The sequence below is a fragment of the Chrysemys picta genome, chromosome 8 (assembly GCF_011386835.1).
Source record: "Chrysemys picta bellii isolate R12L10 chromosome 8, ASM1138683v2, whole genome shotgun sequence".
NCBI lineage: Eukaryota > Metazoa > Chordata > Testudines > Emydidae > Chrysemys > Chrysemys picta.
Window position 1 is genome coordinate 2,825,073 of NC_088798.1, and position 16,061 is coordinate 2,841,133.

The 16,061-nt window shown below is 58.5% G+C and overlaps 1 protein-coding gene across 2 annotated transcripts; it reads right to left on the reverse strand.

Annotated features, from left to right (window-relative positions):
• Positions 1–2,683: 2,683 nt before the first annotated feature.
• LOC101932994 (uncharacterized) lies at positions 2,684–12,331 on the reverse strand. Of its 2 annotated transcripts, none has more exons than XM_005303030.4 (2): positions 12,171–12,331; positions 2,684–4,145 (listed from the first exon to the last, which is right to left on the reverse strand). In XM_005303030.4, exons 1-2 carry the CDS (start codon positions 12,187–12,189, stop codon positions 2,899–2,901), a joined length of 1,266 nt encoding a protein of 421 aa, XP_005303087.2. In that variant the 5' UTR covers positions 12,190–12,331; the 3' UTR covers positions 2,684–2,898. The 2 variants fall into 2 exon arrangements, with proteins under 2 accessions (XP_005303087.2, XP_042707427.2); XM_042851493.2 differs by lacking the exon at positions 12,171–12,331 and adding an exon at positions 6,483–11,627.
• Positions 12,332–16,061: the final 3,730 nt, after the last annotated feature.

Here is a 16,061-nt window from a genome sequence, read left to right on the forward strand (position 1 = left end):
GAGCCTGGTGACCTTGGAGAAAGGAAGGAATTAACTCCCTGCCACCCACTGCTCTGTCCCCCGCACAGCCCTTGCTCCCTCCCGTCTCATTTCAGCCTCTGCCTCCTTGAGCCTTTGTGTGCCCGGATTCTTTCACTGGCCGCAGCGACTCTTCCAAGGAGGAGCTGTGGCAGCTGGAGTGAAGGACTCTGGGGTTCAGGGGGATCCCCAATGCTGCCCGGGGGTGGGGCTAGCTGGGCAGAAACTCCACAGGCAGAGGGCAGGGCCCTGGTGAGGGGCTGAGGTAGGAGTGTCAGCACTCATACAGCCTATGCTCACGTCTTCCTTTGCCTGCAGCGGACGTATCCCTTGAACTCTGCCTTGGCCCTGCACTGGGTAGGGGATGATTTACAACCCCTCTGCTCCCTTCTCCTCTTTCCCACTGGAGCCCAGCTCAGAGGAGAGGGTGGTAAACAGCCCTGATTTACAGCAGGCCTGCTCCGGTGACAGCTTCCCTGTGCAAAGGGTGCAAATCACCCACTGCAGGGCGGGGCCAGGCCGGGCTGGGCGGCCCAGGAGAAGTCCGCAGCGGTGGGAGGGATACACGGACACTGCTGACGCTGTCCCCCGAGAGGCCGAACCCCCTGTGAAAGCGTCGGCCTGGCTCTGGACGCTGCCCTGCACAGAGCGACGTGGGCTGGCCCGAGTGGAAACGGGGTTCCTCCACACGTCCCTGGGAAAGGAGGCGGGATCCCAGCAGCGGCCGCGGCTGTTACAGTGTCAGGGGCCTCATAAAGATAAGCTGTGGAGTCGATCGCCAGGAAAAGTTGGCCTCGGGTTGAAGCGATTATGGCTGCTCATAAAACCATCCTTCATCCTCAGCTGCTTTGCCTGTGGGCCTCAGGGAGGGGTCCCCTTTGCTGGCTTGCCCTGGCTCCAGCAGCATGCCAGCTGGCTGCAGGCAGGGTTGGTTCACGGCGGGAAGGAAGTGGCAGCAAGGAGGGGTGGGCATGAGGCTGGGGTTCAAAGGAGGAAAACCAGGAGCTCCTCATTACTCCAACAAGGATAAAAATGCCCCTCACCAGCCGCCTGCCTCCCCACACAGCCAGCGGCCCTGACACAGCTCTGCACTGGGGCCCCTGGAAGCATGAGCCAGAGAGGTCAGACAAGGGTTTGGGGACTGGGTGGTTGTGGCTGGATCTGGCCCTTTTCTGAGGCCGACACCCATGTGGTCCAGCAGCAGGGCCGGCCAGCTGCAAAGCCTGCTTAGCTCGGCACTTCTCAGCTTCACGCTGCGCTCTGCACGCTGAATGAAGCCTCCCACCCAGCCCCAGGGCCATGTCAGCTTTACCCCACACAGCAGCTGGGGGCACAGAGAGGAGCAGACCTGCCCACAGCCCCCCAGACAGGAAGTGGCAGAAGAGGAATTAGACTGTGGCGTTCCTGGCTCCCACTCCTGTGCTCCGGCCACTAGCCCACACCCCTGCCATGCTCAGGCCTAGGGAGCCCTGGAGCCACAGGATGTGGGGCTGACGTCAGCGACCCTTGCGGCAGCAGGGTGGGCGTGGTGACCGGCTGCCTCATAAACAATACACGCAGGGCCAAATCCTGAGCTCCTTAGCCCGAGCCAAGGGGAGAGGGGAGCTGGCCTGTTCTGCTTTGCGTCTTCCCAGCGTTTTACGTCCCTGCAGCAATAACTGACTCGCCTCCCAGATGTTAAAGGGACAGGAGCTCAGCTCTGCGGCCGCCCTCGTGCCCCGGGACACTGTTCTTTATTAGCGCCATTGGGTTTGGGGGCCCAGGAGCTGTGGCCGGTTCCCTCTCTGCCCTGCAGGGAAATGCAGGGACTCTGCCCGTCTCTGGACAGCAAGAGCCGCGAAGACACCTCACCGTTGGGTCCTTCCTCTTCCCCCAGTGACCCTGCTCTGTCCCCAGCAGCGCAGCCTTGGATTTCCAGGGCCTGATTCTCCTCCCACTCATGCCAGTTTTGCTGCCGGGTCACCCCAGTGGCTTTGATGGAGATATTCCCGACCTGCACCCCGAAGGCAGGAGCAGAACCAGTGCCCTGGCCTCTACCCAGACCCCAGGCCAGGGGTGGGAGCGTGGCAGAGGCCTGCTTGGGTCTAATTTTCAAGCCTGAGGGAGACGAAAACCTGTCCCAAGCCTTTTTCAGACCCACCCCGTGTCAGTGCCACCACCTCGTTCTTGGGGCTCGGCTGGGCAAGGGCTTCCCGCTCCCCATGCCCGTGACCTGTCTCCAGCTGCCTCCTGCCCACGGGGTCGCACTGACAGCTCCGTGCCCCCTGCTTGGTGCATATGCGGTGGAGCAAGAGGTGCTGCGGCTCCTCGACACGCTTCCTCCGCTGCGTGCCCAGGCCGGCAGGAGCGGGGCACACAGCCGCTGCGGTGCCAACCCCCTGGGCAGGAGGAGGGGAGCCGCGCCGTGCCTGAGAGGGTCGGATAGTTTTCCAGGGCATTCAGGGAGCAGCACAAAGCCCTGCTAAGGACGGCTGGCCCTGAGCGCCAGTCGTGGGCGGCCGCGGGAGCCTATGATGGGCTGGTGAGACTCAGGCTCCGCATTTGGGACAGACGGCGTTATACGCTCCTGCCTGGTGGGAGTGTGTGGGAAGACCGGACCGTGACAGGCCAAGGGGGTGGGAATTCGGAAGGCAGCACGTCCCGCTCTGCAATGAGCCAGCCGAAGTCATTTCCAGACATTTATACCTCACGTACAATCGCTCTCGCTCCAGTCCAATGGATCGACATGACAACGGTCGTTTGAGTGACAAGCTCAATTCACTGCCCTCCAGCCGCATCCCGCGCTAGCTCCCACCCTCTCCCACCCCTGGGAGCGCGCTGGGTGTCAGCAAGGGCAGGGTACGGCCCCAGGTTCCCGGGACACCCCTCACGGGCCAAGCCTCAGTGCAGGTCAATGGTCTCGTACTCCTGCTGGTCGGAGTCCTCCAGCTCGATGGCAGGCACCAGGTTGTAATAATCCACCGCCTGGCCCATGTAGAGCTTCTCTCGGTCCACCGAGTCCTTCAGCACGTCCGTCACGCTCACTGTCTCCGCTTCCGGGTCGCTGCCCGCCAGCTCCTCTGCCGCCGGTGCCCCCGCGGGGCCCGTCTCCTGGCTGAGGCTCCCTTGGTTGACCAGCACAAAGGAATCCTCCAAGGCCCCCAGCTTGATTTCCACCTCTTCGTAGAGGTCCCTGTTGCTCCCCAGCAGGGCGGTGGAGGGCTTCAGCAGGACCTGGTTCCTCAGCAGTGTGTTTTTCTCGCTCTCGGCTGGGGCAGTGGGCGGCTCACACTGGATGTAGCGGTGAGGCTCTGCCAGCCCCTTGGCACCGTTCCTCTCCACTGTGGCCAGGTGGCACTCCGGCCTGCGGCTGAGGGCGTAGCCCGTCTTTCTCTTCTGCCTGCAAAAGCACCAGGCGACCAGGGCTAAAACGACCACCAGGGGCAAGCAGATGAACAGGGCGGTCAAGCTGTGGGCCCGGCAGAGCTCCTGCTTACGGATGTCTCGGAGGTCCATGCTGCGGTAACGCTCTGGGGTGCTGCACACCACGACAGGGCCCTGCATGTCCCCGCTGGGTGGCTCTGGGGGATACTTCTCCAGGTCACCAAGCAAGGCGCAGGTGCAATCCCAGCTATTGTTGGCGAGGCCGAGCCTGGTGAGAGAGGGCTTAAAGACACTGGCGGGAAGGGAGGCCAAGTCATTGAAGCCAAGGTGAATCTCTTGGATTTGGGTGGAAGCTCTCAGGAAGGATTTGGGCAGCTTGCGAAGCTTGTTGCTGTCCAAACGAAGGACCCTCAATCGCGGGGCGTCTTCTAGGAAACTTTCTGGAAGCTTTTCCAACTGATTGTGATCCAAGTGCAAGATCTCCAGCCTGCCGGGCGCACCGGGCGCATTGACAATGTCCACCACGCCGCAGTGCGAGAGGTATAGCTCTCTCAGGCCTGTTACTCCACCGAAGAGGCTCCAGTCCAGGGAGCCAATTTCAGCCCCGGTGAAGTTCAAACAGCATGTCTGGCGGGCCGGAGCTGCCTGAAAATCCGAGAAGGCCACGGCGGTACTGCAGTTGCAGGCTTCCTCCACAGTTCCTAGAGCAAGTTGCGTGGTGAGCAACAGCCCAGCCCAGAGGATGAATGCCCACAGCTCGCGACCTAAAGCAAAGAGGAGAGGAAAATAGATTAGTGATTTCTTCTGAGTAAAAAAAGGTTTGTAACTAACTCACAACATTTCTTGTACAGCAAACACCAATCGCTGAGTAAGCTGCAGTTCGATCCGTTTAATGCCGGGGTGGCCAACCTGCGGCTCCGGAGCCACCTGCGGCTCTTCAGAAGTTAATGTGCGGCTCCTTGTCTAGGCACCGACTCCGGGGCTGGAGCTACAGGTGCCAACTTTCCAATGTGCGGGAGGTGTGGGGGTTGCTCACTGCTCAATCCCTGACCCTGCCACAGGCCCTGGCCCCACTCCACCCCTTCCTGCCCCCTCCCCTGAGCCTGCCGTGCCCTCGCTCCACCCCCCCCCCCCAAGCCTCCTGCACGCCACAGAACAGCTGATGGGGAGGTGCGAGGAGGAAGGGGGAGGCACTGATCGGCGGGGCTGCCGGTGGATGGGAGGTGCTGGGAGAAGCTGCTGGGGGGCTGCTGACATATTACTGTGGCTCTTTGGCAATGTACGTTGGTAATTTCTGGCTCCTTCTCAGGTTCAGGTTGGCCACCCCTGCGTTTAATGGGTCAATTTAACTATTGGGGAATAGTTTCTCTCTTCAAAAACTTTCCAAACTTTATCTGTACAAGGGTCACTTCACCCAGCCCTGAAAAGTAGCCGTTTCTGGGGTGGAACCCCACAGCGTACAGTCATTCTGCAAAGCGACTTAAGCTAGGCGGTGAAAAAGAATCCTACCCTAACTGAAATACAGGGAAACAGCCTGCAGGTACCCAGATGAGAACTTAGCAAAGGCCGGCCCTGCTGCTCTTCTGAAACCTGCCATGGGATCTTTAACAACAATGAATGTTCAGAGCCGCCGTTGTATGTGTCGTGGGAAAGATGGCACCCCCCAGCAGCAGCACACCGCCCCCTATTGGCAATGCATGTTTAGCCACTATCGCTACTTATAGGTAATTCGAGGGATTGTGCCACCTTTAGCATCTCACATTAAAACATCCTGCAGCAGGGGAGAGGAAAGGGTTGGGGTGACCCCCCCCCGTCCTTCTTTTGAGCCCTAAATATCTGTGACCCACTAGCATCTCCCAGTTGCATCTGGCATGAAAGGAGGGAAGAGGTGAGGGGAGGGACTTTCCTTTTTCAGCCACTAACTAAATTCACCCACCCGCTCTAACCCCTTCCCGAGAATGAACCCGCCTGCCCCCCGCACGCTGCGTCCATCTAGGACTTCCCTCTGACTGAGCACGAGACCAGGGCTGATTCTGGCAGGCAGCTGATGTCAAGCTTCTAATACAGTGTCTGAAGCAACCCAGCCCTGGCGCAAACAAACACGGGCAGGAGCCCTGCCTCTGAGCTGGCCAGATCCTGCTGCTCTGCGAAGGGTTACCTGCACCAGGTAATCAGCTCGGCGCTCAAGAGCACCCTGATTACACCTGCTCCAGAGGAGAGCAGTTCCCCAGGCAACGGCTGGGCAATTGTCAGCTCTCGTACTGAAAAGGGGCGTGTGTTGGGCAAACCACCAAGGCGGCGTGTGGGAATCACCCGCCCTAAGGCACAGAGATTGACTGGGTACCCACGACCCTGCAATACTTGGCCAACGAGTGATCCAGATTCCTAGGACGAGGGGTGTCGGCGGCGTCTATGCTGCACCGACAGGACCATGGACTCAAAGGGCTCATCCACACACACAGTAAATTGCAGAAAGATGCCAGGCTGAGTTAGTTCCTGCTGGGAGAGAAACCTTTGGTTTCAAGGAGTCCAGGGATTTCAGACTTGATGCCCTCCACTATCCTCACCAGAGCCCCAGCTATCTGCCTGTTCCTCTTATGCCGCATAACCTCCTTCCCACGCCTATGGCCTTTCTTTCAGGTGGTTGGAGGCATCTCTCTAGGATACTTCCATACAGCACAGCCACTTCTCTGAAGGACAGCCAGCCAGGTTACTTCCCCACGCAGCCTACAGGGGGGAAATCCTGCTCCCCTTCCTTTGGTGCAGAGGGCCTTCACTACAGTGGAATCGGTGTGATCCTGCTGCACAGAGCCCGGGGCACAATATGGGGAACTGCACAGAGGGGTCTGCACCCCAAGAGTGTCCTGGATTGGGGCTCCCTGCACCCCAGCACGCAGGAGCGAGGGCGTAGGGGCAGGGATCTGGAACAGGTGAGCTTTCCTCCGGAGGTGACGTCACACTGTCTGCGTGTGCAACAACAGGACCAGAGAAATTAACAAAGCTCGTCTAACAAAAGTCCACCCAGGACTCCAGTCTGACAGGTCGGACCCCAGTGACCCGGAGAAGAGCTCTGGGTAAGCTCGAAAGCTTCTCTCTCTTACCAGGCAGCTGGTCCCTTGAAAGATATGACCTCATCCCTCTTGAATCTCCAATATCCTGGGACCGACAACACTGCAAACAGGTCCGACCCTACCTTCTCTTCCACCCCACGGCCTGTTAGGACCGTGTATAGCTATCCCAGAATGCCCTGCTACGGACAAACTGCCAACTCAGTGGGCAGACCTTTGTACTGATGGGCCACGGCAGTGCAGCGGGGTAGGGGGTGTTGAAATCTACATGCCAGGCTTTATGCAGGACGAATCAATTCAGTGGAAATTTACTGGCAGGACAAGCTATGCAGGCTTTGCTGCAGGGTAAGAAAAAGTCAACCCCACCGGTCTCTGCCGGAGAGGGGGTTCGATCCACCCAGGAAGCGGCTGTATGCAGGGCTTGGAGTTAGATGGGCGCTGCTTGGTTCCCCTTGTCTGGAGTAATCGGCGACACCTAGTGGGTCCTCTGGTGCATTGCGACGGCTGTGGGGCGAGGGAGGCCCGTGCCCTGGCCTCGTTCCCCATTTAAGGGTCAGACGTTTACTGAGGAAGCATTCAGGGGGCTTGGGTGACTCAGGATTCCGCCTCCAGCTCCAATCCTGCCCAGATACCAGCCTGGGTACCTCCTGGAGACTGGTCAGCAGCTTGGGCAGAACAGGTTGGTGGGTGTTAGTCCAGAGTCCAGGAGCCTGAACTCCCCCCTCGGGTCAGGGTCGAGGGTGTGTGTGGAAAGCTCGTCCTGTCGCTACCCATGTCCTGGGGAGAAGCAGGGACTTCAGTTCCCTGGGCTGTCAGGCTGGGCTCCGGGGGAGCACGTGCCGAGGGAGGCGTCCAAATGCTTTACAATGCCCGAGATGCAGGAAAGGTTCAGGAGCCGAACCGCTGGAGGGCGAGGAGGGAGCTCCTTGGGAATCAAAGCCCCAGGCACCGGGACCTGTGGTGCATCCGCTCATTCCCCAGAGCCATCAGCACAGCTGGGGCCAGGGTGTCAGTCCCAGGGCTGGAGACAAAGACCAGCCACAGCTGCGGTGCTGAAGGTAACCCGAGCCCCAAGTCACAGTCGCTGTTTCCTCTCTCCCGGCTCTCTCTCAGCCAGGAATGGCCCTCAGCAGTGGGGTTACCAGAGACCCCACTACGCCACCCCCAAATCCATGACTCCCTGGGCTGGTGGGACGGTGATTCTACCTGGCGGTCCTGGTTCCGCACTTGCCTCTCCTCCCCCACCCTGCAGTCATCTCTCACCCCTTCTTTCTCTCCTTCTGCTCCCAGCGCTTCCCTTCTCCCCTTGCCCCTCCCTCAGTTCTCATGCCCTCCCCCTTGACTCTCTGCCATGAGTCCATGACGCCTCCTTATGGCAAGGCTCAGAGGGCCTGGCAGCCCCAAGGCACAACAGGTGGAGGGAATTTTGACGGCAGGTCCACGCAGAATGTCTCTGATACACAACCCGGCCTGTGTCTTCAGGCCCTCAGCAGAGGTGCTGCCCATACAAGCTAGCGTTCAAATGAGGACCTGGGGATTTCCCCCAGGCTGCCCCTCGTGCTTAGGAGGAGCTCCCTGGAAACAGCTGCAAAACAAACTCATTCTCCCCCTTTAAGTCCCTCCCAGCTCTCCATTGCCATGATGCCTACGGACGACAGCTAATTCGCTGGTGTGCGGGGAGCCCTGCCTGTCACACGGGCCAGTGTTTCCTTTGTTCACCTGTTCCCCACCTGATGGCTCTTGGCTTACATTGTAAGCTCTCTGGGGCAGGGGCCGCCCCTTTGCTCTGCGTCTGTACAGCGCCTAGCACCATGGGGTCCCAGTCCTAGGCGCTACGGTAACGTGCATAGGAATAATACTGTATGCTGGAGACATTACAGGGCCCCGGGCTCCGTTCCCTGCCATTGTGCGGGACAGGAAACGGCAGCACTTTGGCCCGTGTTCCGGTTACCGTCAGTTGGTCTGAGCAGGGCTGGAACAATGAACAATCTCTGCTTATCAGCCACGCCATCCCCAGCGGAACTCCTGCTCAGCCCGACACTCCCTGGGCCCTTCCTGGCCACTGCCCGTGACGTCGGCTTTACCTCCCCGCCCTGCTCTCCTTAAAGGCCCAGGCCTGGTTTTTAACCAAGAGCCTTGTACGGCTTAAACCCTGAGCAGGCCTGTTCTGGAAGCCGGGGTGACGAGGGCTCGGTCGTTCGATGTGGGAAAACGGGGCTCTGGTCCCAGCTGTGGGAAGGACTCTTGTGAGGGGGTCTCACGAGGGACCGTGTGTTGCTCAGCTAGTTAAGAGGCAGTGTGCATGGGGTGTGTGCATTTGTGTGTGCGCCTGGGGGGGTGGATGGCTCAGGGGACCAGGATGGGATGCAGAGACCTTCACCTCCAACTCCAGTCCAGTCTGAGGCTGGGGGACATGGCATTTAGGCCGGGGGTCCCGGGGGTCTTTCACCACTAGGTGGCTTGTTCCAATCCAGCACAGGCCAATTGGCAATAACACCCCCTACCCCTCGCTGGTAGCCCCAGCAAAAGGCCAAGGAGAGCAACTGACGCTGTCACGGCTGGAGGGAGCCCACTTGCCGATGCCCTGGCTGTACCTGGCCATGGATACCCCGAGACCCCCGGGCTGCCAGCGGAGCACCTTTCACCGGCAGGAAATTCACACTGAAAGCAGCCGTGGGGATGGGCTCCAAAAGGGGACCCTGAGCTGCCTTCCTGGTGTTTTCCCCGCCCTGTCCTGCCCCTAAGAGAACCAGGCCCCATGGCCCAGCGCTGCTCTCTTCCTCTCTGGGCTGGATCTCGCAGGCTGTGACACAAATCTGTCAAAACTGAGGCTCTCCCAGGAAATGTGGGGCCCAGGGCAGCCTGTTAGCAGCTTTTCAAGGCGAGGCGCTTTCCCGGGAGGGGAGGGGAGAGCCAGCGGCAGCGCTGGAAGCCCTCTCAGCCACAAGGCATGTCCCTTTCATTGCACTGGCTTTCTGTTTGCTATAGTGACACTGTTGTGCTTTGGCGAGGCCTGTCCCCTGGCAACGGCCCAGGGCCGAGCACTGGATGTGATCACCTGAACGGGGCACTGTGCCGGCAGGACTGGTCACCCAGCTCAGCCGACAGAGCTAAGCCTGGCCCCTGGGATGCCAACTGCGCACCGGCCCTGCCTCGAAACATTTGTTTTCTGTGACTGTCCCAAACACGCGCTCTGTGCAGCTGGCACCTGGCAATGGTAGAGGCTGGTGCTGTGGCTTTCCAAGCAGTTACCGGCAACAAACTTCAGCCTTAACTCGCATCCCCCCATCCCCAGTTCACTCAAGGGAGACTGCGTTACACGGCGGGGGAGATGTTTCTCGGCTGAGGCCTCCAAACTCGTTTCACTGGTGATACAAAGCAGACCTCCTGAAGGAAGGCTTTAGAACGCACCGGATACCGCAGGGAAATGGACGGGAGAAAGGTGCTTGTTACTGAGGGTCTGGTCAGACCATCTGGGCAGCCCTCCCCCGATCTTCTGTGACGCCGAGCGGCAGCTCAGCCTGGTTAGCAGCTTTCACCGAGGCCCCGCACCTAGTTTTAGTTCCTCTCTGAGCCCTGCTCATGAGAAGCCTGGAACTGCTATCCCCTCTCCTAGAGCCCAGGGACACCCCTGCCAATTCAACTCTCCCCCCATGCGTGGCACAGAGTGGCACACACACCCAGCAGGGTCCTGGATGGCAGCAGCTACAAGCAGCTCGCTGACACAGCAGGAGAGAGTCCAGCAGCAACGGGGTATCCAGCCCGAGTGCAGCTGGACCCCAGCTCATGGTGATCAGCACAACTCCTGCTCTGTTCACAGTCCCTTCTGTCTCTGTAGGCCCCGTGTGGGGCTGTGTGCCACCGCTCCCCAGCACAGCCAGCCAGAGCAGGGGGAGTGGAGCCGGCTCCTGGTACCTTCCCTCCTGCCTCTGAAGCACCAACTGGAACTCCCACTCGCTCTGTGCAACTGCAGAACCGGCCCGTTCCCCTTGGCTGGTTACAGCATGCTGCGCTGCTGCTCCTCTCTCGGATCCCGGGGGGCCTGGGCGCTGAGCTGAGGAAAGCACTTCTTGCACTTACTTTTCACTGCATCCCCTTCCCCCCCAGGCGCGCACCCATTGTTACAGAGGCTCTAGAGAAAACGTGGATCCTGGGTTCACACCAGTGTAGCTGAGAGCAGCGTTTGCCCGACTCGTGCATGGGTACACATGGAAAATCATTAAGGCGGTCACCCGGTTAGCGTCCGATTTCACAGACTCTGGGCAAGATTTTCAACAGTGACTAGGCCAGGGGTTCAGAGCCGGCCTTAGGGAAAACGGTGCCCCTGGCTCTTGGGCTCCCCTGCCCGTCACCCCCGGCCCCTGCTGGCTCCCTCATCGCCCCCAGGCTCTGCTGCCACCCCCACACATTGCCTCGAACTTCTTTCTGTGGCCTCGGAGCCCAGGCCTGCCCTATTTCTTGCCTCTTGACCACAGTGCCGTAAGGCCAGCCCAAACCTGTCGCCAGCATGACCCTGTTGCAATTCATTATTTCCTCCCGAGACCCCAGACACCATGGAGGACGCCATTTTGTAGAGCAGAATGGTCTCCTCCGTGCGCTGTGGTCTCACATGGATGGTGCGTGCGAGGTCACAAAATGGCGTCCTCCATACATGAGGGGCCGCCGCCACCCCATCTGCTGGTGGCACACTCTGGGAACTGCTGGACTCGTGATTTGGGCACCTAACTTGCAATTTCTTTGGAAGGGGCCAGTTTTTCACAGGGGCTGCTCAGCGCTTCCTGAGAAATAGGCCCCCTGAGGGGTTTCAGCTTGGGTCCCCAAAATCACTAGCCCCTTTGGAAAATCTGGGCCTCTGACAGCTCCATTCTTGCAGCCCGAAAGTCCCACATCCCTTTTCAGCCAGGATGCACTTTGCACGTCGCCAGCACCTTCCACCCAAGGGTCTCGAGGCACCTGACAAACATTCGCGAATTTAGCTTCAAATCCGCCTGTGACGTAGGAAATGAACAGACTTCCCACGTTCCTGGAGACTTGCTCCAAGTTACAAAATGAGTCAGCGGCAGAAGTGGGAGTGGGGCTTCATTTGTAATGAAAGAGGTGCCGGGGGCTCAAGCAATTTTTTGTTTTTACATTCATAACTGATGCAGCAAGTCCAGGGGCTCTGAACCGCCAGGCCCAGAGGTGCCGGGCTATGAACCCCCAGGCCCAGAGGTGCTGGGCCCTGGCACAAATTAAACCCCGCTGACGATCAGGAACGATTTTTTCCCATCTCCTCCCTAGCAGCAAACTACCCCCCGCTGGCCTGGGGCACTGAAGTCGGTATTGACGCCGGAGGAAGAGCGCCCCCTATTGAGACACCAGCCCAAACGCTGGGGCACCCGAGTGCCCAAGGGGGCCGTGCTGGGAAGGCAGGTGGTGCTCGGCTTGGGCAGGGGGCGCGGAGCGGACTCCCGGCCAGGGTGGCACGGGGGAGAGGGGGCTCCGCGCCGGGCTGCTGGAGGGACCCGGTGGCCCCTGCGAATGGAGCCCGGGGAACGCAGGCCCCTGCCCCGGGAGACCCAGCCAAGCCCCAGCGCACCCGCTCCCCGGCAGCCTGGCCCGAGCCAGTCCGCGCCCGCGGAGCCCCAGGCGGCGCGCAGTTCCCAGGCAGCCGGGGGAGATGGGGCTGGAGGGAGGCGGACCCCGGTCCCGGGACAGAGCCCCCGGGCGGCCCTCACTCACCTCCCGCGGCGGGTCCCATCCTCCCGCGGGGGCTCTCCGGGGAGCCGAGCGGCGGGGCCCCGTCTCAGGTGTCCATGCCGGGCTGCGCTCCGCGCTCGCTCGGGCCGGCCCTCCCGGGGTGTGGCTCCGCCTCGGCTCGGGCCGCCTGCGGAACAGAGGCAAGTAACTCCCCGCCCTCCGGGATTTCCCCGTCCCGTGCCCCAGAGCTAGCCCCCTTCTCCTTCCCAGCCGCCCCTCTCCAGCCCCTTCTCCGCACTCCCCTTCTCCTCCCTAACCCTTCTCCCATCTAGCCTCCCCATATCCCCCCCTCAGTCCCCAGCACCCCCGGGATGCAGTCTTCCTCTGGTTCCCCAGCCCCTCAATATCCAGCCCCCTCCCTAATCCACAGCCCCACCACCCTCCTTTTTCAACCCCCCCATATCTTGCACCCTTTTTTCTTCCCAGCCCCCAGCATTCTCCTCTTCCAGCCCCCCCCCCCCGAATGCCTCAACTTCAGCCTCCAGCCCCCCAACTCTCCAGCCTCTCTCCCGCCAGCCCCCAGGGCCCTGCTAGGCACCTGGCTGAAGTCCCCCACCCCCTGTGGATGGTGGGAAGCAGCTGTGTGTGTTTCTGTGGGTCTGTTTCCCCTTCAGTGGAAACCCGCCTGGAGACACCAGCCCAGGCAACGCGCACAACTCCGTGACTGAGAGTGTGTGTAAAAACAGGAGCCCTGGAGAGAATCTGCCCCGGGGAGGCTAACTAACCCCCGGGGCCCCGCTGCCGTCTCTGTGTACACTGGTGTTCCTGTGCAAAGGGCCGTAACTAGGAACGATTAGGGTGGAATTGAGCAGGGGAACACTTACGCTGGGGCTTTGGGGTGTGGCAATAGCGGCCCTGTGGGAGGGCCTGGCTGGGACCCCATCACTTGGGATGGACCAACTGGATGGAGCACTTGTAATTGGGCTGTAGGGCCAGGAGGAGCTCCGAGGGGGGTTATCCATCTCTAGTTCCCTCCATTCCTGGTTCTGGGAAATGCAGGGGGGCAGGATCGGACTGGCTGCTGACCCAAGGGGTGTCCTTCTGTCTGTGGCCGTGATCCTGCAAACACCCACTTGCTTAACTTGGTGCACACGAGTATTTCTGTTGAGTTCAGTGGCACTAAGGCCTGAGTGGTATTTAGGTGCTGAGTGAAGAGAGTTAGGCCTTGTGAGGATCTGGGCCTAACTCCTGTGGGTAAAGTTAAAAGTGAATGTAAACGCTTGCCGGATCGGGGCCAAATAGATCAAAGATTCTTCCTCCCGTTGTGTCTCTTGTGAATGTTCTTTTTCCCAGTACAAGCGAAAGCCCAGGGGCACTTGAAACCAGAGAGATAAAAGAGCCCCAGGCTGAGGAAACAAAGCAGAACAATAAGGAAAATTATTAATCCGTAATACTGAGGCTTGGCAACTAACATCTTTGAAACATCGGCCATGCTAACGAATAAATCCTTGCTCCAGCAAGTCATAGAATGTTGATTCCCACCATGACTCTGGGTGGAGGCAGATAAAAATGACCATACAGCTAGGTAAACTGAGGCTCGGGGTGCCCCAGCGCCCTCAACCTTAAACCATCCTTTAAACCTGTGCAAAGTTTGTGCATCAAACCAGTAGCGTTTGACACCCACTTTGCACATACGTAAGTGACTGTGCAAGACTGGAGGGAATCAGATCTCGGTTGACTAGCCGGGGAGTGAGTGTGTGATGGAGCCCGTATAATACTGGTGTGGGTCTGACTGTACTCACAGGCCTTGTCTGTACTTGAAAACACTGCCGCTGTCGCTGCACCTTCAAAATCCGGCTAGTGTAGCCACAGTTATACCAGCACAAAGGAGCTTTTGTTGGCACCGCTCATCCCAGTTTGAAATCAGACGAAAGCAGGTTTTTGCCAGTATAACTGCGTCTACACGAGGGCTTTTGCCGGCCCAGCTACATCATAAAAACGATGGGACCCCAACCAGCACCGCATGCCGGCAAAACTTTTAAGTGTAGACCTGCCCTAGCGTGAGATCTGTATCTGAGCATGCTCAGTGCAAGCTAAATGTTTCCAGAAGCCTGAGGAGACTTGGGGTGAGCTGAATGCTTCTACAGCTACTAATAAATGTATTCGGCCTTTTCTCCAACCCCTCTGCCTCCTGAGCTCCTAGTAAGCCTGCCAGAGATCACAGAACATGCCTGGAATAAACGGTGCCGTAAGATGTGCTGAGAGGTTGTTTCAGAGTAGCAACCATGTTAGTCTGTATCCGCAAAAAGAACAGGAGGACTTGTGGCACCTTAGAGACTAACACATTTATTAGAGCATAAGCTTTCGTGGGCTACAGCCCACTTCTTCGGATGGCTCATCATTTAAGACAAAGGTAGGTAGGGGCCAATATTTTAAAGGATTTATTTCTTTGCTTTTCTCACCTGACGTATGTGAGGTACCCCTGCAAGTTGTAATAGTATTTAGCGCTTACGCTGGTTTGTTCGTCTTTTGAGCTTTTTACGATTAAAGGAATGTAACCCACTTAAAAAGGTGCAGTACCTGGAGATTTTGTTCCGTGTGTGCAGTGGGGCCATGGTCCATGGCTTCCCCCTCACTGCTGTTACAAGTGACAGCTAAGATCGCTATAACTGAAAGAGGTTGGGGGGGGAGGCAGAATCTCTCAGTTTTCCAGTGTGTTAGCTTTGTACATTGCCCTCGTGTTGGGTCTATTCAGTTTCACGGTTTCCTTTGCAGAGGCAGGTGGTTTGTCAGTTTCCCGTCTTGTCTGCATGGTTCTTTCTCACAGCAGTGAGGGTGAGAAAAACACTTTTGAAAAACAGGAAAATGTGGTTGTCAAGCCGCAGAAATTGGCAGGGAGACCCCGGTCTCAAAACGGCGTTTAACTCATGTTTGAAAAGGGACTAGGTTTCATTACTGTAAGGAGTCCACTGGAGTCCCCCCCGCCTGCCTTTCCAGTGTTACTTCTCTTCCCGTTGCCTGAATGACCCTGTGCCTGTCCCCACGAGACTCTGCCGACACACCCGGAGCGATCCCCTCGTGAGCTCAGGTGGGTCAGCAGCGAGAGCTGAGTGCAGCAGATGAGCAACGGGCCTCGTGAAAAGGCAGCCGGGCTCTGTCTGCAGCAGGCAGCAAACAAAACAAACTCCATAGCAACAAAAGGCCGAGCGTGCCTGACTGGGGATTTCAGAGCGGGTGAAACAGAAACAGACACAGTTCCTTGTTGGGTGTGATGCAGGGAACGAGTGTTTGAAGGTTACAGGAAGAGGGTGCAGAGAGGAAGGGTGGTGCATGAGGTAGGGCGCTAGTGTGGGAAACCTGGTTTCAAGTCTCTGCTCTGCTACAGTCTCCCTGTGTGACCCAGGGCATGTCCCTTAGTCTCTGTTCTCCATCTGTACAACGAGGTCATAGCCCTGCCCTCCCTCCCAGGGGTCTTGCGAGGGTAAGAACACTACATTGTGAGGGGCTCAGATATTATGGAGAAGGGGACCAGACAAGGACTGCAGATGGACGGCTTTTGCTATGCAATACTCAGTGCTGGAAGCAGAGAGGCCTTCCCCACAGCCCTGCAAACGTGGTCTAGTGGTCAGAGCCTGGCTGGGACTCCAGACCCTGGGTATTTCTAGAGTTTAAGGCTAGAAGGGACCATTCAGATCATCCCGCCTGACCTCCTTGACAACACAGAGCTTAGAGCCTCGCCCAGCGATCCCGGCAGCGCGCGCACGCGACATGCGGTTGAGCTATCGCGGATCTTTTAGAACAATATCTGGGTTTGATTTAAAGAATTAAAATGACAGAGACTCCTCCCCACCCTGAGGTCAGCTGTTCTGATGGCTAATTCCCATCACTGTTAGAAATCAGGCCTTATTTCTAGTCTGAATTTGTCTAGCTTCA

Excerpts from the sequence above, each read along its gene's own strand:
- LOC101932994 (XM_042851493.2), bottom strand. The coding sequence starts at position 6,516 with ATGAGGTCATATCTTTCAAGGGACCAGCTGCCTG. Across the intron at positions 4,146-6,482 it reads TTCAAGGGACCAGCTGCCTG|GTCGCGAGCTGTGGGCATTC; the intron begins GTAAGAGAGAGA and ends TCTTTGCTTTAG.